The sequence below is a fragment of the Pipistrellus hanaki genome (genome assembly GCF_964339955.1).
Source record: "Pipistrellus hanaki genome assembly, chromosome: 16".
In the NCBI taxonomy this organism is placed as follows: domain Eukaryota; kingdom Metazoa; phylum Chordata; class Mammalia; order Chiroptera; family Vespertilionidae; genus Pipistrellus; species Pipistrellus hanaki.
The window spans coordinates 12,496,136-12,524,119 of record NC_140518.1 but is presented as its reverse complement, the minus strand read 5'-3'; the positions used below and the strand labels follow the sequence as shown (position 1 = coordinate 12,524,119).

The 27,984-nt window shown below is 50.4% G+C and overlaps 1 protein-coding gene across 2 annotated transcripts in view; it reads right to left on the bottom strand.

Moving 5' to 3' along the window:
- The window catches only part of MAP3K14 (mitogen-activated protein kinase kinase kinase 14), a 44,861-nt gene extending 17,124 nt beyond the window's left edge, over positions 1-27,737 (bottom strand). The window contains exons 1-3 of one of the 2 annotated variants that reach the window (XM_084862635.1): positions 27,647-27,737; positions 2,351-2,626; positions 1,171-1,240 (exon numbers count right to left, since the gene is read on the bottom strand). In XM_084862635.1, coding sequence (XP_084718761.1) covers positions 1,171-1,240; positions 2,351-2,606 — 326 coding nt within the window. In that variant the 5' untranslated portion in view covers positions 2,607-2,626; positions 27,647-27,737. Of the gene's footprint in view, positions 1-1,170; positions 1,241-2,350; positions 2,627-3,013; positions 3,074-27,646 lie in introns of those variants that run through there. The other variant, XM_084862634.1, reaches the window with a different exon arrangement.
- Positions 27,738-27,984: the final 247 nt, after the last annotated feature.

The following is a 27,984-nucleotide window of genomic DNA, read 5'->3' as shown; positions in this document are numbered from 1 at the left end:
TGCCCGGGCCGGTGGCCAGGGACCAGGGAAGCCTGGCTTTCTCTGACGGCCTCCCGCCCCCACGGACCTCACTGGCTCTTTCCCCTGCCAGGTATTAAGGCCCTGGCCACGGTTTCTGAGAGGATGGCTGCCAAACAGCTGCGGACAGACTGCGCGCGGCCTGAGCCACCCCCGCACAAAGGAGGCAGCCGCACCCCAGTCCTGGGGGCTGCGGTGGCCTACATGCTTCTCTCGGGGAGCTGCAAGAAGTGGGTCCCTCAGAAACCCCCTCCCTGGGCAAAGGTGTGAGGGGCAGTGGAAGGAATTTGACCAAACACGGAGCATTTATGGGTTCAAGGGCAGCGGCCCTTCCCACAACTGTAAAAAATATATATATTTTAATTGATTTCAGAGAGGAAGAGAGAGGGAGAAATAGAAACATCAATGATGAGAGAGAATCACTGATTGGCTGCCTCCTGCACGCCCCTCTGGGGACTGAGCCTGCAACCTGGGCACGTGCCCTTGACTGGAATTGAACCCGGGACCCTTCAGGCAGCAGGCTCTATCCACTGAGCCCAACCGGCTAGGGCCCCACGACCTTTTTATCACTAGCAGTTTCCATATTGCAAGGATAAAAAAGCCCGCCTGGTGGAAGAGGAGGAAGTTGTTTCCAGGTTTAGTTTTCAGTCGCCAACATTCGTGTTTGGGGATGGGGAGCCTGGGAACGGCCGGAGCCTCGCTGGGCCTCCTCCCTCCGGGGCCACCGGGCTGGGAGCCTGCCTGCCTGTTTCCAACCCTCCCCCTCCCGGGCGTGTCTCACAGGAGAAGACACTGCAGCCCTCTCCACAGCCAGGGGCCCCTTGGCCCGCCCCGACGGTCACACACCACCGAAAAAGTGCTTTCTGTTCCTAGCGCCCGCCCTATGGATGGGAAAGGAGGGGGAGCAGCAGGGACTCTGAGGAGAATGAAAATAAATGTCAAGCTGATGCGGCCCAGAGGCAGTCATCCGCACGCTGCGAAAGGCTTTTGAGAAGCTTGTTTGGCTGAGAGAGCAGCTCGGCCAGGAAAGCCTGGGCGGGCTCCAAGGCTGCGCCACAGGTGCTGCGGAGGGAGCCAGGGTCACGGGGAGCGGCCGGAGCAGCTGGGGAAGGCGGACGCTGGCTCGGTTCCCCGGGTCCCTCAGCTCCTTACCTGTACTGTTTGGACCCGGCGATGAAGATCCGTTCGGAAAAGGTGGGGCTGAACTCCTGGCTGTTCTCGCCTTTTGGACAAGAGGAAGGGAGAAGACAAGGAACAGGAACTCAGCACTTAGGAGAGAGGCATTTACAGTCCCCCCGGGGACCACTCCCCCTCCTCCTCTGCAGACCACCTCCGTCTGTCTGGTGGCTCACCTCCCACGCATGCCGGCTCCTCTCACTGACTGTCTCACCCATCCTCCCAGGTTAAGGGTCAAGAGCAGAGGGCATATCTATACTATGGGGTCACGGGGTGCCCACCTCACTTCACTTATGTGAAGCTTAAGTGAGATGATCTATACAAAATCCTCAACAAAGTGCTTGGCACATATCACAGCTCAATAAATAGAAGCTACTAAATATATACTTACATATATGTGTATGTGTGTGTTTATGTGTCTATTATTACGTTATGTCACTCACTCCACTTCAATTTTTATTCCCTCATCTCTCCTCGAAAACCAGACGGAAGGCAGTGAAGATGAGGGGAAGGCTGTGCACGTGGGAAAATGCCGTCACCAGCGTCTGCCGGCCCCAGAAGCCGCCCAGAGGGTGGGCGGGGAAAGGAGACTCCTGGCCCCACCCAGCCGTCCTGGGAGGGAGTTCCTCAGGCTCCCGCGCAGCCATCATTTCAAGTCATCCGCTTGCCCAGCAGGCCCCAGAGCAGGTGTTCATTCTTTGGGGTGGGGCCACCTTGAGGTGGAAGAGAATCAAGCCCCACAGGGGCTTTCCAGGAGACCTGGCCTTTCCTGCCTGGGGCCTCTCCAGGGATGCTCCGGCTGCCCAAGGTCAGGACAGAGGCTGAGGGCCAGCCTGACGATCCTGCAGAGTCCCTAGGACCTGTGTCCTGCCTCCCAGCTCTCTCCCCTGCTCTGGTTACAACGGGAAAGGCCTCCATTTGCCACTCCTCCCTCCTCCTGTCTCACTCCCCAGCACAGTTATAACCCCACTTCACTCTCAGCCTTGGCTTCACCTCCGCTCCCCCCAGTTGTATCTTGTGAGAGTCACACAGAGTGCTCACCATGACCTCCCTCTTCCATAGGAGGCCCCACACCTCACCTGTGCCAGCCCCCTGGCTAAGAGCTGCACCCCCCGCAGACCCCCCTTCCTGCCAGCACCCTCCAGCCGGGCCTCACATTCAGCCTGGGCGATGATGGAGATGGCGGCCGGCCCTGCCTCGGAGCCTTCCTTGGCGGTGCCTTTGGTGATCACGTCGTTCAGGATCTCCCACTTCCCGCAGAACACGGGGCTCTTCTCCACGGCCTCCAGCTTGCTGACGGAGCTCTGCACCTTCTCCAGGGCCTGCGTCTTCTCCTTGGCTTTGGCGAGCTCCTTCTGCTGCCCGACCGCCGAGCCGGGAGCGCCTGGGCAGGCCACTTCCATCACTGCCATCTCCCAGGCTCACGCTCACCCTGAGGGGAGACCGAACCAGAAAAGGTCACTCCCAGACCCCAGGGGCCCTGGTCAGCTGGGGGGCGGAGGAGAAAGCAGGGGAAGGGGGCTCTGCCTCTTTATGCCCAGGCATTCATCCTCAACATGTTCCCAAAGGCAAAGAAGTCCACCTCTCAGCATCTACACTCATTAAAGACCTGTTTGCGCCCTAGGCGGTCTGGTTCAGTCGATGGAGTATCAGCCTGCGGGGACTGAAGGGTCCCGGGTTCGATTCCAGTCAAAGGCATGCACTTGGCTGCAGGCTCCTGATTGGGGGCATGTGGAGGCAACCAATCAATGTGTCTCTCACATTATTTCTCTGAGTGTCTCTCCTGCTCCCTTCCACTCTCTCGAAAGAGCGGCCCTACCAGCACACCACCATCAACAGACTCCTCCACTCTGCCCAACAACGATGCTCCCAGCCACTTCCTCCAGACACCATGGCAGACATCCGGGTTGGTTCCTTCTTCCCTTCGCAAAGAATGGCAGTTTGTTTCATGGCAAACGCTGCTTCCCCAGAACAGGGTGGTGGATCCCATATTCCAAAGCCGCGAGTCTCCGCCCGACTGCTCCAGCCTTGTCTTCTTGGAGGGCGCGTCTGCACCTCCCCCTGGCCCTCCTCCCACGGGAGAGGACGAAGGTCCGCTCCCTTCCCGGGCAGGGTGGCTGTCTGTGTGCACAGGCGTCTGTGTACACACATCTCACAAAGCCCAAACATCGCCACGCCAACGGCTGCACCACACCTGGCTCTGTCCAAGAAGCATCTGTCTGCGGCTCTCCAGAGAACGGACACACTTCCTCTGTAACGTCCAGCCTCATCTGCTGCACACCTCTCCCAGGCGCCATCTTGCTTTCAGGCACCATGGGCAGTGGAGTTTATGTCAGAGCCTCCAACACCCACCTCCACCTCTAGGAACATGAGGGCAAAGCACAGGAATTCCATCGCCAGTGGCCCCGAGTGTTCCAGGGAGCTCAGGGGACCCCGTGTGGTGACAACCTGTGCACATAGCCTGCGGCCTAGCACTGCCATATCAGAACCCAACCGCCTGAGACTGGGACCATCCGGGAACCCCTTTAAAGACGGGCTGTGAACCCCTCAGAGCAGGGTCTGACTTGCTATAGACAGAGCCCGGGAAGGCACCACATGCAAACAGGCCCTATTTATTTACTTATTTATTTATTTGGTGTTAATTTTCACCTGAGGATATTTTTCCATTGATTTTTAGAGTGGAAGGGAGGGGGAGAGACACACAGAGAAATATCCATGTGAGAGAGATACATTGATTGGTTGCCTCCACACACACCCCCATCAGGAGCCTGCAACCAGGTACATGCCCTTGACTGGAATCGAACCCGGGACCCTTCAGTCCCCGCAGGCTGATACTCTATCGACTGAGCCAAATTGCCTAGAGCAGTGGTCGGCAAACCGTGGCTCGAAAGCCACATGTGGCTCTTTGGCCCCTTGAGTGTTCTAACGCCACTTCTTCAGAATAGAGTCGCCCAGGCCAAAAACCGACTACTGCCCATGGGCCACGAAGTTTCAATCACACTGTATGTGCGCGGCCGCACGTGGTATTTTGCCTGACTCAAGGGGCCAAAGAGCTGCATATGGCTGGGGAGCCGCGGTTTGCCAACCACGGGCCTAGGGCGCAAACAGCCCTTTCATAGCGCCCTCCGGTGGCAGGCTGGTCTTAACGGTGTCACTACCAGATGTAGTCCCCCCGCTGTAACTCCACTCACGCGATGGTGTCTCAGTTTGCTCTTTGGGTAGACAGGCAGACCCTGTGAATGACACCGAAGCTGTCACGCCTCTGGCCTTTTGCCCTGTCAGGCTAAACCGAGACAGTCAGAAGCTGGGAAACATTAGGCTCAAACCTCCTCCTGAGTCTGCCTCACCACAAAGACTGAGCCTGAGCCAGTCTGCCTGGGGAAGGGTGTGGGTGTGCTGGTCACTAACTCATCCTCACATCTGTGCCTTCAAGGGCCTCCTAGCTTTGAACTCAGGGTGGCTCCAACTTTCAGCTCACATGCCTGGGTTTGGTCTGAAGGCTAGACCCTGGGGAGGCAGAATGGGTGACCTCATCGTAACTTGATGACTTTCAGAAGCCCAGGGGGCGTTCTGACTTCCATTAGGCGAAAGCCCTCCGAGCAGGCTGTTTTCCTTGTAAGGCCCTTGGCCTTCTGTCCCAACCCACTCTTACTTCCCAGCCCAACCTCCTCAACCCCTCAGCCTCCAAAAGGGAATCGATCTGGGGCCAACAGCACCTCCTACCTTCCTCAGATTCTTTACCGGGGGAGCCGAGACCTTAAAAACAACCCCAAACCTCCAAACCTAACAGCCGTAGAGTTCTGCTTACAGGGACCTCCACATTTTAACCTCCTGTACTTTAACCTCCTCATTTTCTTTTTGTAATATGTGTACTTTTATTGATTTCAGAGAGGAAGGGAAAGGGAAAGAGAAACATCAATGGTGAGAGAGAAATCACTGAGTGGCTGCCTCCTGCACACTCCTTACTGGGGACTGAGCCAACAGCCCAGTCAGGTGCCCTGACAGGGAATCGAACTGTGACCTCCTGGCTCACAGGTCAAAGCTCAACCACCGAGCAACACCTGCAGGTGCAACCTCATCCCCCCCTTCTTTTTTTAATCCTCACCCGAGACTATTTTCCCATTGATTTTTATTTATTATTATATTTTAAAATATATTTTATTGATTTTTTTACAGAGAGGAAGGGAGAGGAATAGAGAGTTTGAAACATCAGCTGCCTCCTGCACACCCCCTACTAGGGATGTGCCTGCAACTAAGGTACATGCCCTTGACCGGAATCGAACCTGGGATCCTTCAGTTTGCAAGCCAACGCTCTATCCACTGAGCCAAACCGGTTAGAGCTCCATTGATTTTTAGAGAGAGTGGAAGAGAGAGGGAAAGACAGAGAGAAATATATCACATCAATTGGTTGCCTCCTGTCTGATAGGCCGGGGAGGAGCCTGCAATCGAGGTACGTGCCCTTGACCGGAATCTAACTGAGGATCCTTCGGTCCACAGGCCAACCTTCCATCCACTGAGCCAAACTGCCTAGGGCCTCCTCATTTTCACTTGAAGAAACTGAGGCTTGATTTGGCAGTGACTTGCCCAAGGTCACCCAGACTGTGTGGCAGGACCTAGAACCCCAGGCTCTCAGCTGTGCTGCCTACTCCCTTAGTCTCCTGGGTTACAGGCAGACACAAGGGGGAACTCGCTCATCAGAAGGCTCCTGTGGGCAGAGGGGTGCCCTCCGTGTACAGCACAGTGAGGCACAGACGAGACAATCGATGCTGGCTGAATGAGGAAATCAAAAGATGATCTCCAGAGACAGGATGATCCTGAGCGTGTGGGATGAAGAGAGAATTCCATCCGACCAGTGAGAAAGGAGGCTGTGCTAACGGCTGCTCCGAGGGGACCCAGCTGTTGGAGATCGGGAGGTGTGGGGCTCAGAGCCCCCTCAGCCTCACAGGGCTCACCCTGAGCCATGCCTCCATGGAGAGGCTGTGAGACCTCCCCCGTTCCCCCACGCCATCCTTTCACCTTGGTGGTCAGGAGGCCGCTGGCCAGGTGCCCTGATCCTCCCTCCACGAGCATGTCAGGCCCGCCCGCCCGCCCGGGAGAAGCTGAGGCGGAGGCAGCGAGCTCAGGGCCTGTGCAGTTCCCGGGTGACTCATCCGCCGGCCTGGCAGGCGGAGAGGAACAAGAAGGCTGTTGAGAAGCTGGCCCGGCAGCTGGCAGCTGAACCTGTGAAGGGCACGGGGAAAACAGGCTGACCCTCACCTCGCAGGGGCATGAAGTCACGGCCTGGGAACTGTACAGCTTCTCCCGTGGCCGGCTTTCCTGGGCCACATGACCATGACTCAGGCCCTCACGGACAGGCTCCAAGTTCAAGAGGCTATTCTCGGGACACTTTGCCTGACAGCAGCTCTTGTACACACACACACACACACACACACACACACAAACACACACACTTCTTCCCGCCTTCCCCACTTCTGTCCCGGTTCTGGTCTACAAAACAGGTGCTGCATTCATCCTGGGACTGCTAGCCAGGTGGCCTGCCAGCCCCAGGTTTTGGTCCCTGGCTAGTCACCCCAGCTCACAGCCCCTCAGCTCTGCTGCCCCTTCTCTCTGCTGCAGCTTGTGGAGAGTGAGGATTATGTGGGAGCCAGTTATGTCTCTGCCTTTGAAGGCAAGTCAAAATCCTGATCCATTACTCAGCCTGGATTCTCTCCCCAGCTCCACGCACGCCTCAAATGCAGTCAGGCCTCTGCTGTCAGAGCTGAGCTGAGGACGTATGCGAGCTGTGGCAATAGCCAAATGCACCCAGCTCACCCAAAGCCAGAAAACAGAAGTGGAAGGGAAAGGGGTGGCGTGCATTCAGTATTCTCAGGGCCTGATGCATGTACTCTGCCTATTCTCTCCTCTGCGGTGCCATGATGAGCCCCTGGAAGTCTGGGGGTAGGGATGACTGGGATGGTACCGGATCAACCCTTGGGCAGACCCATACGACAGGCCTGTTGTGGACAACACTCCCAGACCCCAAGACTCAAACTCGGCTCCCTTACCAGGTGGTAAAGGTCTCTAAGATGAGGAGAGGGTTCAAGGATGGTTTCAGGATGGCACGTGAGAACATACAGCGTGTGCTTTTTCCAGGGAAGAGTCCATAGCTTCTATCACATTCTCCAAGGGCCTCACAGTCCCCAGAAGGCTGCTGCAATCGCCCAGAAGATCAAGGCCAGGGCTCCGTGCCTGATGCTGGCTCTGCTCTCCCACCCGAAGGAAGAGGGCACCCGGCTAATGCGGCAATTTCTAACCCGACTGCAGGTTGGAATAACGAGATGAGTTCTGGAAATGCACTCACTCTACACTTACTGAGTCAGTCACTGGGCATTAGGCCCAGAATCTGTACATTTGACAAGTTCTCTGGATGATTCTGATGCCAAGGGGTCAGGGACTGTCATTTCAGCCCCTCTCTATACTGTAAGGCTGTGCTGTCCAATATGGTGGCCACTAGCGATGTAAATGAATTAAAATTAAATAAGATTTAAAAATCAGTTCCTCAGTTTCACTAGCTACCCTGTTGGACAGTGCAGCTAGAGAACACTCCCACCACTGCAGAAAGTTCCACAGGACAGCTCTGCTCTAAGCTGTGACAGCGATGTTTACTCAACGGCAAAAGTTGTTCCTAGGATTCGGAGACAGGAATGTAGTTTAGGTTAAATGAATTTTTAAAAAATTTTTTACTATTAACTGGAGGGTACAAAAATAATGTTTAAAATTTTATCTTCAGTGTTGATAACATCTCTAAAATGTATCGGATTTCACTTCCCTGTTTTAGTAAGTCTGGTGAAAACACCAGACTGGGAACCAGAAGATAAGGGCTTTAGCCTTGGCAACTTACACACACACACACACACACACACACACACACACACAAAGCCATCAGACCATTTTTGTCAACTGAAATCATACCTTAACTCCCGATATATAAAAGAGCTAGAAGCATGCAACTGATATGTAACTCACATTGGAAACAGCTTCTCTGGCTCTGCCGTTGTGGTTCAGCGGTTGAGTGTCAACCTATGAACCATGAAGTCACGGTTTGATTCCCAGTCAGGGCTCATGCCTGAGTTGCAGGCTCCATCCCCAGTGGGAGGTGTGCAGGAGGCAGCTGATCAAGGATTCTCTCTCATCATGGATGTTTCTCTCTCTCTCTCCTTCTCCCTTCCTCTCTCAAATCAATGAAGACATAGTAAACAAAAATAAAAGTCACACAGTCACAGGTTGCAGAGGTGAGGCTTGCTGCCTAAAGCTTCAGCAGGCTACCCAGTTTCTTCTCTTAGTGTCTTTGGAGTTATTTTCAGAACTGAATGAGGTGGAGTACAGAAACACCAATTGGTTTGCTTGGCCCATAGAAGTTACTAAATGAAAGTTCACTCCCTTACCCTTCACCAGGCCCATAAATGCTGCCGCTGAGACAATGGCACTTCCCTGTTTCAACACCATATAGGTAAGATGTCGAGCCGTACTTCAGCCATACATGAGCCTTGGTTCTCTGAGTATAAAGGAAATAAAAATCTCCATCTTATAGGGTCATCTTGAAAATGTCCACTGAGGGGCCAGGGCAGACCAGGGCAAATCCCTCTCATGACTATTTCATCTGGAAGTAAAATCTGTCCTTCTCTGAATGCCCAGAGGGGACAAATAGCAGAAGTAGAATGACTCAACTTCCTTAGTAAGATATTAGTTGAAAAACCAATCTTATTCTGATGCTTCCTCTTTTAAGCTCCAGCTTGCCCAGCCGCGAGGCCACACTGGGCCAGCCAGTGCCTGTCAAGAATGAGGGGCTGTGCAGGAAGGGGAAACAAGGGCCCACGTCGAGCAGAGCGAGCTGGCCTGGCCAAAGCCATCTGGCAAGGCAGACACAGTGATCCCCATGCACGCTCGGCCCTGGCTCCCTTTCTGACCTGCCTACTCAGGCCCCCCTCCTCCCCCAAACCCCTAGTCCAGCTTCTGTTCCAGCCAGACTCCTTTCACTGGCCCAAACAGAGCAGCAATGGGTGAGCCTCAGATTTTTTCCCTTTTGCTCACCTTCTTGCTCCTATCGAGAATGTCTTCTTTCTTTATTAATATCTGCCCAGATTTCACTCCTCAATGAAGCCTTTTGTGTTAGGTTCCTGCACTCATTCAACAAGTGTTCCATGAGTGTCTTCTAAGGGCCAGGACTATAATAACCACGACCAGTCATCAGACGTCTTCAATGTACTGGGCACGTACTAGGTGCTTTATCTACATTACTAATGAACCTCCCAGGAACTGGCCAGGTTGGTTAATACTGTCCCCATTTTACAGATGAAGAAACTAAGTTTTCAAGATATGTTACCTGCAGAAACAATAAAACCAATTTATACAACTAGCAGGGGTCCTCAAACTTTTTAAAGTGGGGGCCAGATCACGGTCCCTCAGAGAGCTGGAGGGCCGGACTATATGAACTACTAATTCCTACTGTAACACCTCGGCTGCGCTCACTGCCCAAAAAACCTGGCGGGCCGGATCAGACTCCTCTGCGGGCCGCATGTGGCCCGCGGGCCGTAGTTTGAAGACCCCTGAACTAGAGCATCTAACATGGGGTTAGGGCTAAAGCTAGGACATGCCTGGCCCTTTCTCCTGGGACTCAAGGATCCTCAGTTCCTTTTTAGGATAAAAGTTTGTTGACAGAAGTACCTGGAACAACCAGGAATTGAGCAATATTACTAACCCATGTGGATATCACTACCCTTATTTTACCCACAGGCTCTATCCATTGTCGGTAATAATTTCTTAGCCTATGGAGGCATAAGAACGAAAAAATGAGAGATCTCATCAATAAGGGCTGCATCGGCAAAAAATTGGTCAGATTTTTAGTTGACTTATATTATTAGTACATGTTCCTGGGGATTCTGATTTTTAACTTAATGTTAATAGGTCATTTCATTTTCTTTAAAAAAAATATATTTTATTAATTTTTTTTACAGAGAGGAAGGGAGAGGGATAGAGAGCTAGAAACATCGATGAGCCGGGACCAGTTTGGCTCAATGGATAGAGCGTCGGCTTGGGGACTGAAGGGCCCTGGGTTCGATTCCGGTCAAGGGCATGTACCTTGGTTGCGGGCATATCCCCAGTGGGGGGGTGCAAGAGGCAGCTGATCGATGACTCTCTCTCATTGATGTTTCTAACTATCTCTCTCCCTTCCTCTCTGTACAAAAATCAATAAAATATATTTTTAGAAACATCGATGAGAGAGAAACATCGACCAGCTGCCTCTTGCACACCACCCCACCAGGGATGTGCCCGCACCAATGCACATGCCCCTGACGGGAATCGAACCCGGGACCTTTCAGTCCGCAGACCGACGCTCTATCCACTGAGCCAAACCGGTTTCGGCTCATTTGATTTTCTTTTTCTTTTAAAAAAAAAGATATTTTATTGATTTTGTACAGAGAGGAAGGGAGAGAGATAGAGAGTTAGAAACATCGATGAGAGAGAGTCATCGATCAGCTGCCTCTTGCACACCCCCTACTGGGGATATGCCCGCAACCAAGGTACATGCCCTTGACCGAAATCGAACCCGGGACCTTTCAGTCCCCAAGCCGACGCTCTATCCATTGAGCCAAACCGGTTTCGGCTCATTTCATTTTCTTAAAACAATTAATAAGAAACACACACACAATACACAGACAAGAGTTCTAGGAAAGATGGTGCTACCTTCATTGAAAGAACCACTCACTGAAAAGGTCAACCCAATAAATTCAATAAAAAGTTAAAAATAAGAAAAAAAACCACTAAAAGCAAGCATAAAAGTAAAACAGAGAAAAAATAGGATGTAAGAAACAATGGTAGGCACAGGACTCAATATGATATGCTGGTCAATTTAATTAACAATTGAATGTTAAAGAAATTAGTTTAAAACATTTAAATACATTAACTTCTAGGCAATATAAATAAGGAAGAAGGGTTGAGTGGGCGGTTCCATGGGTAAAAGTGGTAAGAGCCTTGCCTTTAACAGAATTTGCATGTCAAAATGTTTACATTTCTTTAGAAAAAATAATAGTTATATAGGTGTGTTAAAATTTAAGAATAACTAACTATAAGAATAGAAATACAATTCAGAGTTTCCAAACCAGAGGGTAAAAAAGTAAAAACAGAAAACGTGATTGCTGGGACAAAAGGTAAGGAGAAGAAGGAAAAAGGACAGTAGGTATAAAATGAAACACAAGTTAAGGGGCAGAGCTAAGTTGAAATGTTACCAAATAATAATCACAATAGACATAAATAGATTAAGCACATGTATGAAAACACAGCCAATCAGATAGGTTTTTATTTTTATTTATTTATTTTTTAAAATATATATTTTATTAATTTTTTACAGAGAGGAAGGGAGAGAGAGAGCTAGAAACATCGATGAGAGAGAAACATCGACCAGCTGCCTCTTGCACACCCCCTACCGGGGATGTGCCCACAACCAAGGTACATGCCCTTAACCGGAATCGAACCTGGAACCTTTCAGTCCGCAGACCGACGCTCTACCACTGAGCTAAACAGGCTTCGGCCAGATAGGTTTTTAAAAGATCCATCTACATAGTGACTAAAACGAACAAAACAAAATTATACAGGAAGTTTGAAAATAAAGGATGGAAAGAGATATCCAGGTCAATACAAAACCATGTAATATTAGTATCAGACAAAATACTTAAGACAAAAAGACATAACAAGCACTTATATGTACGCCCAATAAAGGGCCTCAAAATCCCGAACTGGAGGCGGGCTGAGGCTTTATGGATGAGTAAAGTCTTGGCTTCAAAGTGTCCTGTCACCCTGCAGAGAATTGCGGGATTTTACAACAGCCTTCTCTGAGCCTACATCGGGTCTGCTGGGTGCTGGGCCCTGTGCTGGGCGCTGGGGATACACTGAGGAAGAAGACACAGTCGGAACTTACAGTCTATGGGGCGAAAGAGACAAGTAGTCAGAAAAACAATACGGTACAGCGATGCAACGACAGACACAGCAGTAGCAATGAGAACACACGGAGGGACATGTGGCCCAGCCTGGGGGCATCAGGAAAGGCATCCTGAAGCAGCTGATGCCCACACAATCTCAAGGGTGAGAAAGCACTTGCCAAGAAAAAGGAGAGGGCAGTTCAGGGAGGGAGCATGGCTGAGGTTGAGGCACAGAGTGAGTCTATATAGGAATCACAAGCAGCTCCAGGTTGCTGATGGGCAACTTAGGTCAGGAAGCCGAAGGCAGGAGATGAGGCTGCCAGTGGAGTTCGGGCACCAGATAATGGGAATGTGCTTGGTGCTGATGCACCTCCAGAGATTCAGTTCTCAGGAGAGAGGGAGGCAGAGCATTCAGGGGTAGAGTTCCAGATGGAGGAACCTACCGGGCAGGGGCAGATGGTGGGTGCTGGGCATGAAATGAAAGCCGTGCCATTGGGGCAGGATCTTCCCCCACCTCCCTGGCCTCGCTGACAATATGACACGTTATAGGCATCTGGGAGGCTTCCGGCTTCCCCTCGGGTGGAGAGCCCGTGGGGCACTGGGACCCAGAAGCAGCTCTCGGAAGGAGGAAGGAGGAAGGAGGAAGGAGCACTCTGATGAAATGCAGCTGGAGGAATCTCCAAAGCTGCCTCACTTGCCAGCTTGAGTTCTGCTTCCCAGGAGAGCCATTTCTGCGTAAGCATTTCCCATTAAGGAGGCTATGAAATGTGAATGTACATTAATCATTAAAACCTCACAGATCAATTATAAATAAGAAACCTGCCATGCCCACAAAAAGGCAGTCTCACTGCCAATGCCATAGGTCAAACTGCCCGATAAATGAAATGCATGGGATGAAATTTATGACCGTCCTTCAATTCCCACCACATGCGGGAACTTTGCTGTCGACAGGCCCCTTCACATGTTTAAGGCAATCACCTGATACCTATTCTATCAGCACAGGTCTTACCCACGTCTGCTTCCCCCTGACCCCCTCCCGTCCCACCCTGATGCCGAGCTAAACTTAAAACCTCATGTTCTTAAGATAACCTTGAGCTTAAAGACATCTGTTGGCTCTGCACTGCTTATGGGCCCAGGCCCAACTCTGTGGTCCATAATCTGTCTGACCACTATTTCCCTAAACACAAGGTTTGGCTCTGGCCAGCCTGATCTCTCCACACCCTGCTAGTTGCTCGAATCTACAGGTCTCTAGAGGAGTGTGGCCCGTCCGGTGTGGGTCGCCCCACACATCCTGCTCGTCCTTCACAGGTGAAGTTCTGGCCTTCCACCTCCAGGAAGTCCCTCCCATCAGCTCCCCTGCATGGCCTCCTTTTCCGACTGCTTTCAGCACTGGGTCTCCTCATTTTTTTTTCACCCTCGCCCTGGCCCTTAACCACACCCTTACTCCCTTTAGTCATCAAACGAAATGATGTAGATGCAAGAACTCTGGAAACAATACAGCATTATGCCAAGAGCAGACAGACATTTCTGTGTGTACAACTCAGATATGCAATCTAGGTATGAGGCAAACAGTAATACAGATAAAGGTGCACAAAGAGGGTCAGTGTACTTTTATAATAGTAAGAAACTGGGGAGAAGTCTAAGCACAGGGGAAGGGTAATTATGAAATAAATCCCGCTACATCCATTCAAATTGCTTAGAAATAATTTTTAACTATACGGAGGAATGCTAACAGGATACATTTCTAGAAATGCACACCTAGCACAGGCATACAGCAATGTTTCTTCCTTGGAGGCATTTAATATTCTTTATACTTTTCTAATGTTTCCACTTTTTTTTTTTTCTTCCAGTGAGCATGTATTCCTCCTCTCAGGGTTCATTTTTTCACAGGTGGTTCCAAGTGGTTAAAAAAATACTGAAAGGATATCCAGTGACAAGTGCGAGTCCTTTCCCCCCTCCCCCATCTCTCTGAGGGGACCCCTGTTACCGGTTTCTCGTATGTTCCTCCAGAGAGGTGCACTCGGTCTGGCCCACCTCTGTGTGTGGGACATAATGAGCAGGTGGTGACTGCCTCCCCTTGTCCCGCCCCCCTGCGCACACACGCCACCCACACAGGAAGCCTTATTCTCGGTGGCTGGCAGTGAGTTCTGGTGGCGGGGCCACCAACTCAGGAGGCTGGACGTGGGCAAGCCCATTCCTCCCGGTTTTGGTTTTCATTTCACTCCCCTTTTCGTTCTCTTCTGGGGACTGTGGGTTTCATCAGTCACGACTCACGAAGCAGAAAGATGCTCAAAGATGGCTCTGCTAGCTGTTCTCACGTCTGATGGCCACCGCTTCCCTGCTTTTACTTGCAATCATCTGCTGCCAAGTACATGCAGTGGTCATGGGCCTGGGTATAAGACATGCCTGTGGCCATGGGTGGCCCCATAGAGTGGGAAACGGCAGAACTGGACCTGAGAGAAAACCACCAGTTCCTCCCTCGCTGCTTATGTCAAGGGGTGGGATCTGAGGGCTGGTCCCAATCCGGGAAACCCGAGAGAGGCAGGTGACTGGCCGGTCTCTCCTACCTTCCTTCTATAATATAGGACCCTGCTTTATTTTGTTTTCAACCACAAATATAATGCCAGTTCATTGTAAACATTTAAACAATACAAAAGGGGACAGAGAAATAAATCCCCGTACCACTCCCTCCTCCCCACAACATAAGACATACTTAAGTTTAGCATAAATCTTTTTTGTTCCATTACTGTACATATACAAACATATAATTTGGGACTATTTTAAAAATAAGCATGAGCTTATCCTATATAATAAAAGCCTAATATGCAAATTGACCAAACGGCAGAACAACTAGTCACTATATGTGCACTGACCACTAGGGGGCAGATGCTCAATGCAGGAGCTGCCCCCAGCCTGCAGGCCTCAAGCCAGCCAAGGTGGGTGACAGCAGGGGGGCCCCTCACAGATCAGCCCTGATCATTGGCCAGGACTAGGGACCCTACTTGTGCACGAATTTTATGCACCATACCTCTAGTACATACATACTGTGTTTCCCCGAAAATAAGACATCCTCCGAAAATAAGACCTAGCGCATGGAAAGATAAGACATCCCCTGAAAATAAGACCTAGCATAACATGGGTTTGGGAGAAAAAATTTTGGGAGAAAAAATTAATATAAGACACTGTCTTATTTTCGGGGAAACAGGGTAATATTCCATAATTCTAGGTGATAAATTCCTGGAATTGGAATTTCTTAGTGACCCTTTTCTCAGTGGGCTCTCTCTTCTCTCTTGTTTCTATGTGTCAGGGAAGTAGGCAGCATCCATCAGTCAAGAACAGGTGGTTCCCAAATATGATATTTGTTATTTGCTAGAAAGATATCCTTGCCCTCAAGGTGCTTACTATCCAATTGGGGGAAATGGGTGGATGGAAAAATAAATGATAAAGGAATCGCAAAATGATCTTGGGCCTTAGAAGTAATTTTTTCCAACATGTCACTTAATAATTCTGAGGGAGGGTCATCTAGCTACATAACAGGTTGGCCTTGGAACCAAAAGATCTCATTATTGCCTGGCTGGCATGGCTCAGTCATGGTCCAATTCCCAGTCAGGCCATATTGCCCAGGTTGTGGGTTCGATCCCCAGTGTGGGGTATGCAAAAGGCAGGTGATCAATGATTCTCTCTCATCACTGATGTTTCTCTCTCTCTCTCCCACTCCCTCCCTCTCTGAAATCAATAAAAATATATTAAGCAAACGTTCAAATCCTATCCTCTTAGCACTCTGGTGTGTAACCATGGGCAGGTCACTAATTTGATAGTCAACTATCTCACCTGTTAAACAGGCATCTGAAACCTACACAAAAGGATTTTATGGGATAATTAAGTGTAAGAAACAATGTTTATATGCCCACTACAGTGCCTGGCACATAGCGGGTGCTTCTATGAACAGCAGAACCTCCAGTGAGATGGACGCTGTTAGAAGATGAGCAGTCCTTTCCATGAATGCCAGTGCCAGTTCTTCGAAAGTCCTTGCCTATGCAAAGCTGAAACCCACCTCCCACAGCTTCCAGCCAGCTGCCCTGGTGTCAGAAGGAAGGTTTGGAACAAACATGATCAAAGACAGAGGGGAGAGGGACAGAGTGGTCAGGAAGAAAAGGGCACCCCAGGAAGGAGAATGCTCTGTGGAGAGCATCTGCACAGGCCACCCCGCTTCTCTCTCTGCTGGCAGGGCCTCAGCTCTGATGGGCTGAGGAATGACTGGCCAGTGCATGGACCAGGACCCGGAATTCCTTGGCAGCTAGAACTAAAATTAACTGTTGTGTGGACATCTTGGGTGTTTTCAACCATCTGCTGCTATGTGTATACACAATTACATGCTGGTTGTCAATACTAATAAATATAATAATGACAGCTATTATTGGTTGTTACAAATTAGGTAATACATGCATTTTTTTTTTCTTTCTAAATCCTCACTGGAAGATAAGTTTACTGATTTTTGGAGGGGGGGGGGGAGAGAGAGAGAGAGAGAGAGAGAGAGAGAGAGAGAGAGAGAGACACTAATGTGAGAGAAACATTGATTGGTTGCCTCTTGTATGCAACCAAACTGGGATTGAGCCTGCAACCTAGGTGTGTGCCCTGACTGGGAATCAAACCCATAACCTTTTGGTGTACAGGATGATGCTCCAGTCAACTGAGCTACCCGGCCAGGGCAGCATTATTTCTTGTATCGTCAAAATAACTCGGTGGGCATGGCACTTTATACAGAGGAAAAATCTGAGGCTCAGTAGATCAGTAATATGTTCAAGGTCACATTGCAAGGAAGTGCTAGAAGCAAGATTTGCACAAGGGACTCTTCTATGTCAACCACCATACTCTCAGCCACGATACTGTATCCAATTTCAAATTACTGAAGTTTTAAAAACTGGGACCCAAATGCAGATGCTGCCATAAGCCAAAGGTTTAGGCTGGACAAGTGGCAGGCCTGTGTTCCATGCTCTGGCTGTCCAGCACAGCTGGCCCATCCCAGGGACCAATTCTATGACAAACTTCACATTTGCCTTTCATGTTAGAAAACCCGGTTCCAGGTTTTTTGAGCCTTGTTTATTTGTTTTGGATTTTGGTTTTTATAGCTGTCTTTGGTCTTTGCTGTCTTCATAAATGTGGCCAGTACTTTGTCTGCAGGCCCCTGACTTGGGCTTTGAAAGGAACATGTGACAATAGCATTTTCTTTTCTTTTCTTTTTAAAAAAATATATATTTTATTGATTTTTTACAGAGAGGAAGGGAGAGAGAGAGTTAGAAACATCGATGAGAGAGAAACATCAATCAGCTGCCTCCTGCATACTCCCTACCGGGGATGTGCCTGCAACCAAGGTACATGCCCTTGACCAGAATCGAACCTGGGACCCTTGAGTCCGCAGGCCGACACTCTATCCACTGAGCCAAACCAGTCAGGGCTGACAACAGCATTTTCAATTTAACTTTCAAACCCTTTGTATGAGGAGAGCCAATGGCATATAGAAAAGTTGCCATCGGGGCATCATTGATACACAGACACAATGATGCAAGTGGTATTCAGGAGGAATGGGGAAGGTAGTATTGAGGAAAAAAACTCAATCACACACATTCTTCAATTTATACAATAAGCAACAAGGAATGTTTAATGTATGTTATATAAAAATATTAAGTGTCGGTGAAATTGGTAGGTTGGGTATTTTGTGTAACTGAGTATTCTGGGCTGCAGTACATATTGGTTGCAGTCAATAATGACCAATTTCCAAAGATTACAGTGCCATAGGTGCCCTAAGCATGACATAAAGTCGGGCAAGAATCAACCAGCTCTCTTTGATGAGTCAAAATACACTTCGGATCTTGCCAGCCTGAGGTCATCATTACAGGCAATGTTTGGTTATGAGAAACTGCTCTCCTTATGTAACCTTCTGGACTGGATTCTGAGCAGAGCAGTTCCCTGGGCTGCGATCAATCCACGGTAATAAGCCACTCCCCTCCTCTCTCTCTCTCTTGGTTTGTAACTCTGGACTTCCCAGGTGGGACTGGCTGAAAGCAGGGTCTACCTGTATTCAAAGGAGATGGAGAAACACAGGCCCAGCCTTCCTGTAAGGGAGGAGGCTTTAAGTTCATTGTAGTCACCAGAGACTGGTTCTGAAATTGAGGAACTAGTTTGAGGAACTGCAGAACAAACCGAAAAAAAACAACCACCCCAAACACTGGCTTTCCACAGAAAGCATGGAGGCACCAGGGGCAGCTCTGCCCTTCGGCGGTGGAGCCCTGACCATGGCCTTGTTTCAGATGCTGCCCAGCACACCCGGTGACAGACTGGCCTTGAATGACCAGCTTGAGGATTGAGCAGTAGGGGTGCATTTGACATGTCCCTTTACAACAGAGGTTCACATTCTTGTCTCCCCCAGAAGGGAGAAAGGGCTGGGGACCTGTGGGATGACGGAATATTCAGAGGATCGCAGACCAATTCCTTGTTAAAGGAGGGGAACCGTGAAACAGCCTGTGGTTCTCTCATCCTCTCTCGGGCCTGGAGGGCCTAGGAGGAGTGTGGATTCTGGTCTTGTACTTTCCCTCAATAACAAATACTTAGCCAGGGGCTATCATGCTCTAGGTCCTATGCTGATCAGAGAGATGTGATGGTGACCAGAACAGACAAAGTCCTTGTCTCCATGGAGCTTGCACCCTCGTAATGCTGGAAAGGCCTTCCTGGAGTGCTGAATCCAGTTACTGAGAAGCACTGTTGCTCGGCCAGCATGGCTCAGCGATTGAGCATTGACCTATGAACCAGGAGGTCACGGTTTGATTCCCCGTCAGGGCACATACTCGAGTTGCAGGCTCGAACCCAAGATGGGGTGTGTAAGAGGCAGCCGATTGATGAGTCTTATCATTGATGTCTCTCTCTCTCTCTCTCTTATCCTCTCTTCCTTCCTGAAATCAATAGAAATCTATATTTCTAAAGAGAAGCACTGCCATGGATCAGGCCACAGAGCATTGGCCTATGGTTCTGTCTGAGTGGCACCAAGCACATGGGATTTGCCAGTCTGGTCACTGCCCTCTCAAAACCAGCCTGGAAGGCAGGATAAGTCTGCCATGTCTTTAATAGTTGGCTACTCATCGTCTACGGGCCCACACCTCTGCAAATGACTCCTTTCCAGAGTGCTGAAGTTCCAGATTGTTCTCAAGCTAAACAAGCAGTACAAAGCCCCAAGATGAAAGAAATGCTGAGAGCGTTCCTGCCCAGACTCCGGCGGAATGTGGAGGGGTGCTCTTCCCCCTGAGGAGCTCTGTGTGTGAGCGAGGGCTGGGCCAGGCTGGCCAAGGAGGGCCATGGCGCGGGGTGCCTTCCTCGCTCCTCTCCAGCTCCCACGGTCGTGATTCACGATTCAGCACCTATAATGTGTCTGCCTCCATGTCCATCTTTCCTCGCCATGGCCAGCTCCTTGGGGACAGGACCTCAGTGGTCCTCATTTTTATATTCTAGCACCTAGCAGAGCCTTGCCACATTTGATACCCTTGACAAGTGTTAACCGAAGGAAAGAATGACTGACACACTGAGGAATAAATGAGTGCTGTGGACTCTGCGAGCCTGAGATCTAAGTATCCAGTCTGTCCAAGCATCCGGAGAGCTGAAGGGGATGAAGCCAGCTCCCTGCACAAGGTATCAGCACAATGTACTGTGACTGCACCCCAGCAAGAAGGTATCATGGGAGCTGCTCCGGAGCCACCTTGTCATCCTCTTGTCTAAATGCTGGCCTAGAGACCCAGTCATTTCCACTTCCTTGAGAAATGACCCTTCTGAACTGAACAATATCCACCTGAGCTTGGATCTGGTTATACATGCTAGCTAGGAGGTGATACACAAATCTTTGCCTTGGACATTTATCTCTCAGGCTGTTTCTACTGCTCAAAGTCCACTGGGACTGTTGAGTATGGTCTCAAGGACACTGATTCATCCAACTAACTTCCTGGGTCAAATGAATCTATTTCTAATCTTCATTAGCAATAACATCCTGATTGGAGGCTGGCGAAGCTCTCCTTTCTTCCCAGGCCTGGCTGTCCCTGGTCTTGACCAGTAGACTGAGTCTGGCCCAGTGAGAGAAAATGCCAATGTCAGCAGGTGGGTGGGTGGTGGACCTAGGATACAACAGCTCTTTGTACTTGCGGGGGCCACCATCCAGATATGACATTATGCTTTGCCCACGGGAAGAGCCTCTTCACTGAGAGGAGCTGGATGGATCCAGAGGGATGACGCTAACTATTCTGGCTCTTCTAGCCACCTGCATGCCACTAGCAACGTGTCTCTTCTTCACAGGACGAAGACAGGGCAAAGATAAGAACTTCTTGGTGCCCAGTGGGTTTGTGCCCTTACAGTCAATCATTCCTAGTAACTGAACGCCCACTTTAGGTAAGATACTGCTTGGCGAGGTAGGCAAGCGCCCTACAGGTGTAGGCAACCTTTGAGACTTCCTGGTAACCATGCCCAGAATTGTATTTTCTTATCAACCTTGACCTTCTTTTGGTTACATGAACTTCATGGTACAAGAGAGCGTCAATGAAATAGCTTTCTGTTTACTTTTCCTTAGACTCAGAGCAGCTGCGGCTCTGGCTCCACCCTTCCCAGGTCTGCCAGAGCTTGCAGAGGGGCTGAGGGTGGTGGGGTTGGGGTGGGGGAACAAAGCAGAACAAAATACAATTCCTGCCTCAGGAGCAGCTCCTTTGTTCAGTGGCAGCGCAGCACAGTGTGAAGAGCCTGGACTTTAGTCCGTTTCAGGCATTAACTAGCTGTGTGGCTTTGGGCAACTCACTCAGCTCCCTCCATTTACTCTTGTAAAAAAAAAAAAAAAAAAAAAAAAAAAAAGGAGCGATTAATGGTAATGATCATTTCCAGCCCATAATTCTTCTTAATTTTTAAACCCCACCTGAGGACATTTTTCAATTTTTTTCAAAATTTTTTTTTTTTTTTTTTTTTTTTTTTTTAAAGAGAGAGTGAGAGAAGGGAAGATAAGAAATATCGATGTGAGAGAAACACATCGATTGGTTGCCTCTTGCATGAGCCCTGACTAGGCCCCAGCTGGGGAGGAACCTGAAACAAGGTAGGTGCCCTTTGACTAGAATCAAACCCGGGCCCCTTGGTCCACAGGCTATTGCTTTATCCACTGAGCCAAACCAGCCATAATTCTTTTTTTTTTTTTTTTTTTAATATATTTCATTGATTTTTATCAGAGAGAAAGGGAGAGAGATAGAGAGTTAGAAACGTCGATGAGAGAGAAACATCGATCAGCTGCCTCTTGCACACCCCCTTACCGGGGATATGCCCGCAGCCAAGGTACATGCCCCTGACCGGAATCGAACCTGGGACCTTTCAGTCCACAGACCGACGCTCTACCACTGAGCCAAACCGCGTAATTCTTTTTAAAAAAATATTTTTTATTGATTTTTTACAGAGAGGAAGGGAGAGGGATAGTTAGAAACATCAATGAGAGAGAAACATCAATCAGCTGCGTTCTGCACACCCCCTACTGAGACTGTGCCGCAACCAAGATACATGCCCTTGACGGGAATTGAACCTGGGACCTTTTAGTCCTCAGGCCAACGCTCTGTCCGCTGAGCCAAACCGGTCAGGGCCAGTCTGTAATTCTAATAGCACTTTCTTGACAGGGCAGTTAAGGCCTACGGTCACAGCCATGCCCACCTGAAGTGACTGCTGGTTAGCCCAGATCAACGGCGTGCGCACCGGGAACTGGGAAAAGCCTGTGACCACTTACACGGTAACACTAGTTCTTTCCTGTGGTTTCCATAAAGTCAAGGCCATCTTGTGGGTGACCCTGACATTGGTCACAGACATCCCTGGCCATCAGCAGTCAAGCTCAACGAGTGCACAGATCTACAGCAGAGCCTGAACAAACTCTCTGACCGAACGACACCTGGTCCTGGATGTAGTGATAAGAGGGGCATCAGAAGCCATAGCAACCAGACATGTGCGGAAGGGATCGCTCAGGAGTTCCTCTGCTGCTTCTCTCCGAGTTCACACAGTGACACTTCTAGAGTGGTGGCAGGCTTGGAATTCCAGTTGCCGGAAAAGCAGGATTCAATCTAGCCTTTCCAATCACTGGAACTCATCAGAGCCTCCGACTCCGGTGGCGAAAAGCAAGGCAGGTAGAAAAGTGTTCCCCAAAAGGTCTTTCCCACCGAAGAATGGGTTCTCTCTCTCTGCTTTTTTCCCAGGGGTTTCCCAGCTCCAAGCAGCCAAAGCTCCCCTCCTGCTTCTCTGCTGACTGTCACTGAAAGCTGGCTGTTTTTTTAACCCTCCATGTGGCTGGACTCACTGCTGATCTGACTCTGCGCCCTATTCACATGACCTCGTGCCAGGGGATCCATCTCTCCTCCAGTCAGCCAGCCCTGGGAGCCGCTCTGCCTCTGTATCCCCATCTCCAAAACCTGTGGGCTGAAGTGAACCTGACTGTTGGCAGAGGGTTTCTCCACACGGGCCAGTCAAGACTTCCTCTGCAACTGTGCTGGGCGGATCAATCGCCCGTCACCTACACCCCTGCAGGGGTGACTCACCTTCCAGAGAAAGTGCTTTGCTCACCTAAGCAAAGCTGCCTGGAAAATGACGAAGGGGCCTATCAAATGCTCGCCGTGGGGCCAACCAGCCGCTGAGCTGGGTCCAGACGCCCTCCACCTCTCACCTCCAGCCTGAAGTCAAGTGTGGAGCTGCCACTCCGGGCCTGCTGGTTTCATTTTCATCTGAACATGATGCTTGACATCCGGTGATCTATTTTTTCTAAAAGCTAGGTTCACTTTAGAAATGACTCTTTGGCCATCGAGACAGCTTCCCCGGGAGAAAACAAATTGTTATTTAAAGGGACCAGCAGCCTGGTGGGAACCTATATTTTTGCTTTGTGTTAAAGAGAGGGGAAAAGAATTTAGAATGTAGTGGGAAACTTCCCTCCCCCCCTCCTGGGTGATTTAAAGGGAACTCTGCAAGTCTGTGACTACAGACCCAGAGCCCTCAGACATTATGTGCCCGGCACGGAGTTTGCCTGCGGTCACACAGATAGTGGCGGATACATGTACAAGAGGAAGGAAGGCTGAGCCGGGGGTGCATGTAGTGGTGGGAACCCTACCCCACAGAACCAAAATTTTGCTCTTAGTCCCCTGAACAAAGAGGAACAAGTCCTGCCCTGCCGGCATGGCTCAGCCAGTAATTGAGCGACGACCGATGAACCAGGGGGTCACGGTCCAATTCCTGGTCAGGACACATGCCTGGGCTGTGGGCTCGATCCCCAGTGTGGGGTGTGCAGGAGGCAGCCGATTAATGATTCTCTCTCATCACTGGGAGAAAAATGACTTTTCTCTTCATCTTCCTCTCTAAGATATATATATATATATATATATATATATATATATATATATATATATATATATATATATATAATGAAAGAGAAATAAATCCTTGCTGACTTATCTTCTACGCAGTATTTTCCTTTTTCACCTCCAGAGTTAAGGTTGGGACCCTCTCCACCACATGGAGGACACAGAAAGCCCTAGATAGGCCCAGCTGTGCCTCTTGCTCAGAGTCCTGGGAGGGCGAAGGGTACCCATGGTTTAGAATCACCAACTCTGACCAGGTAGAGCCTGGGCCTTTTAGGCTCATTGGGAGGTGGTGAGGGCATGGTTTAGTGTAAGGCAGAGGCAACTTGACAGCGAGAACCTCCTGACAAGAAATGTCGCCCTGGAGGTCCTACTGAGAAAATGACTGGCCCTGTCTGACCCATCCTGACACCATCTTACAGAAAACAGGTCTAGTCAATATGGTAATTGGCAACTACTGATACTGCTATTACTACTACTCTATCACTGACAACATTTATAGCCAAACAATACCATTTACAGCTGTCGTATTCTGTGGCTTATTATATGCCAGGCACTGAGTTGCCTGAGGTCACACAGATAGCGGCAGACTTGAATCTGACCCAGGTCTGTCTGACCTGACAGCCTAAACCCCTCCATTTGACACAGAGACACCAGGGACTTGCTATATTGCTCTGGATATATCACCACTCTGCCTTAATCTCTGCATCTGTAAAATGGGCCTGAGCATAGGCTATGCTATTCATCTGCCAGTCTTTTAATAATAATCATTATGAATAATTGATATCGATTAATAATTGTTAATGACATATTAATATTAATACTTTTAAATATATACAGCTAGATAAATAAAGAAGTTACCCTGGTTTAGTTACATTCAAAATTGACATGAGGGGGCACATAAACAATTTATCCTTTCATGAGTGAGTTAGAAGAAAAGGCAGTGAACTTGATGTCAAGAAAGAAGGGTGTAAGATTCTGGGCATGACACTGATTTCCCGAGTAATCTCATCCACTTTATTTCCCCTTATGAGATTTTACTTTCCTGACCTTTGTCCATGTCCCTCTTTATAAGAGTATTGCGAGAAAAACACAAAAAAATAGTTACTAAGTACCACTCTTCTTGATGCCATATCATTTCAAGGGATTTCTATCAGGAGGAAAAGGGAGTCAAGGATATAAAATAGCAAGAAGGGAAGAGAATCATTTAAATTAAAACACAAAAAATTTTAATTTAACGCACAGGTCACTGAGGAAAAGTCACTCAGCTAAGGACCCTTATCCAGCGCACGGCAGTGCCTTGCTCCGCTCCGCTGAAATGTCCTGCAGGATTTGCCCTGCGTGCGGCCTTCCATTTCTCAGCTACTGCTTTCAGCATTTCAGTCAGCATCGCCACGCACATGCCAAGCTTTCTCACATGCCCCCCTCTGAGTGCTCGCCCTCTCCCTTAAAGAAGCTCACCCCACTTTTCCCTTCCTGGGGAGCGTGGCGCGCAGAGGCCAGAGCGGCCGGCTGACCTCTGGGTCCCCCAAATCCACTGACATGGAATTGGCCCCTCTCCCCGCTAATTTCACACCGTGCCATGAAAAGGGCCCGCAATGTTCACATGTTTCCAGTTTAACTGAAATACTAAAATGGGGCAAACAGGAAGCATCAGACACAACTGCGGTAGTGACTTATTAATCACGAAAGCAGAATTTTAGTTGCCTTTTAACCTTTTGCCAGCGTGGGGGGGGGGGGAACAGCTCTGAGAGGATGGAAGCCATTGGTAGAATATGCTGCCTCAGTGTGTTATCAAGCCGACTTTTACTTTTAACCTAGGACTGAGTTTGGTTTTAAGGTTTCTTCACTCTCCACCTAGAAAGAACACCCATAAGCCGCCCGGCATGAATCTGTCAGCTCTTGATCACTGCGGGCGGGCAGACCTGTGAGGGAAGCTCATGCGCTATCTGTCCACTGAGACAGGAAGACATAGGAAATGCGGAGTGACTTCACAGGCCAGAGTGATAAGACGTCGCTGAGGGTGCCAGCGACGGAGAAAACAACCCGGGAGGAAGCTTTACCTCATCCACATCCCCGCCGATCTCTCTCTCAGCACGCCCCGGCCCAGATGCACTGTTATCACGCACCAAGAAAGATCACAGCAGTTGCCTGGAGCCGGACAATCTCTCAGGACAAGCGTTGCTTCTCCAGAGTCAATGATGTACAAACACTCCAAGAATATCACAAAGAAGCCAGTGTTCAACAGGAGAACCAAAATGAGGAAGCAGACCTCCATCTGTTGAGGGGCAACGGCCAACCAGGCATTTTTCTGGAGTGGAGGAAGGCTCCTTTGGCAAGGTCTCCCGTCTGGGGCGCCACTCCCACAAGCTCTCACAGACAACACGAGGGGCAAAACCCCACCCCCCACCCTTCCAAACGGCTCCTTCTGTTCGGAACACAGAAGGTGACCTGAAGTTTGGCAGCGTGTCGCCTGATTTCACACAAGTGCCAGGACACACACCTGGATACCTATTTCTAAAATGAAAGCCAGAGAGTGTTAACGTTTATTTTGAGACCTTCTGAGAAGTCACCACGCCCTTCAGAATAAAGGAGGATGTCCCAAAGGTGTCTGAGACACACAGGGGTCTGGCGTCGCTGCACCAAAGGAACTGACATGGACATCACTTGGAAAAAAACAACACCCAGAGTAAACCCAAACACATCAGAAGCGAGACGAGCAGCTGTCCACCTGTCCTCTCGCGTTCGGAGCAGAAATACCACACAAAACACTTCTCCCTCTTCTTGCATCTCAGGCCCAGAATGGGGTCCTGGTCCAGGGTGAGGAGCTGGAGAAGGTTCTAGTGTCCTAAGCTTGGGCGCTCACCCCAAGTCCTAGCTACTAGGCTGTAGGCATTTATATATACCCCTGCCCCCTCAGGTGCCTTACCTATAAGAGACAATGTTATCTATCTTATCACACGGGTCTAAAGGAAAAAGGAGGTTTACGGGTATGAAGATACGAAGTAAAAAAAAACAAAAAAAAAACCATGTCACTAATGTTAAGACATTATCTCCTTCTAATCTTTCAGAGCGACCATGTTTCTAGTCTAGGGGTTTTCAACATTCTTCCTGGAATAAACTTCAGACTGCTCTTCTGCAATAGGCCCCACCTCTCATCAATTTCATTTTACTTGCTTTTGGAGTCCCTAATCCAGTCACTGGTGTCCACCCTCTCTCCATTTACCAAAAAACTGAATTCTGTGACCTTTACTCCATTCATCCTCTCCCCGGCCCTCCCCATACTCACTGCCCGGTCCATCCTTAAGGACGGAGAGCAACATTTTAACTTTCATAAGGAAGGTACCAATTCCTCCTGAAGTTCACCCAGCATCCAGGAGGCTCCTGGCCAGCCAGGTCCAGAGACTCTCTGTCCAAGTGGCCTCTTTCTGCCTGCTGACAGTGGCTGCAGGTTGCCAGGGGCCACCTTGGGCTTCCCCGGTGGAAATGTTGTGTGAGAGCCAAAGACAAAGTGCCCGGGAGTCCGGGGAAGCAGGAGGAGGATGCTGCGAGCGGCCAGCAAGCTCCGCTGAAGGCCAAGGGCAGGTTCACCCCTTCTCCCCGCCTGGGGTGTGTGATCCCAGAACTTCGCGGGGAGGGAAGGCCGAAGGGTTTCTCTGACAGGGCAGACAGGAGGCAACGCGGGCGGACCGGAGCACCGGTGCCTTAGCCACCTCCGGCCCATTCAAAGCGACCCCCATCCTCGGAGCACCCAGGGGACCGGGCAGAGGGCAGGCCTGGCGGCGGGGACAGCTGAGCAAGGGGAACCCGGGTGTTGGGGGGAAAGGGAAGCAGGGCGCCCGCGCGCGCTCCGGGCGAGCGTGCCGCCCGCGGGGATGCGGGGCGAGCGCGGCCGTGGCCCCGGGAGCGCGGCGGGGCGCGCCGACCACGCGATCCCCAGGGCTGAGGGCCCGCACGCGAGTGGACTCGTCCGATCGGCCGCGCCGCTGACCCCCCACGATTCTCTAGGGCGGCGGGCCCGGCCGCATCCCGGTCCCGGGCTGAGGGGAGACCCCTCCCCGGCGCTCCCCGCTCCGAGCCCCGGGACCCGGCCCCGTCACCTACCGGCCCGCGCCGATCTCCCCAAGCAGCGACCGTCGCGCTCCCCACGCCCTCGATCTCCCGCCGCCGCCGGCTGCTGCCTACCGCTGTTCTCGGGCCCGCGCCGCCCCGCCCCGCGGCCGCCCCGCCCCCGCCTCGGGCCCCGCCCCCTGGTCGCCTTCCCGGTCGCCCCCCCTGGGACCACGCCTCCCCCCAGCGGCGGCAAATTTGCCTTCGGTTCGCACCTCCCACTCCGTCCGCACCTCGACCCGTGGTCCCGCCCACTCCGCCAGTCTGACCAATGGGATGGCGCGCCTCGGCTGGCCTTTCCTACGGCCTCGAGCAGCGATTGGTTGCGAGGG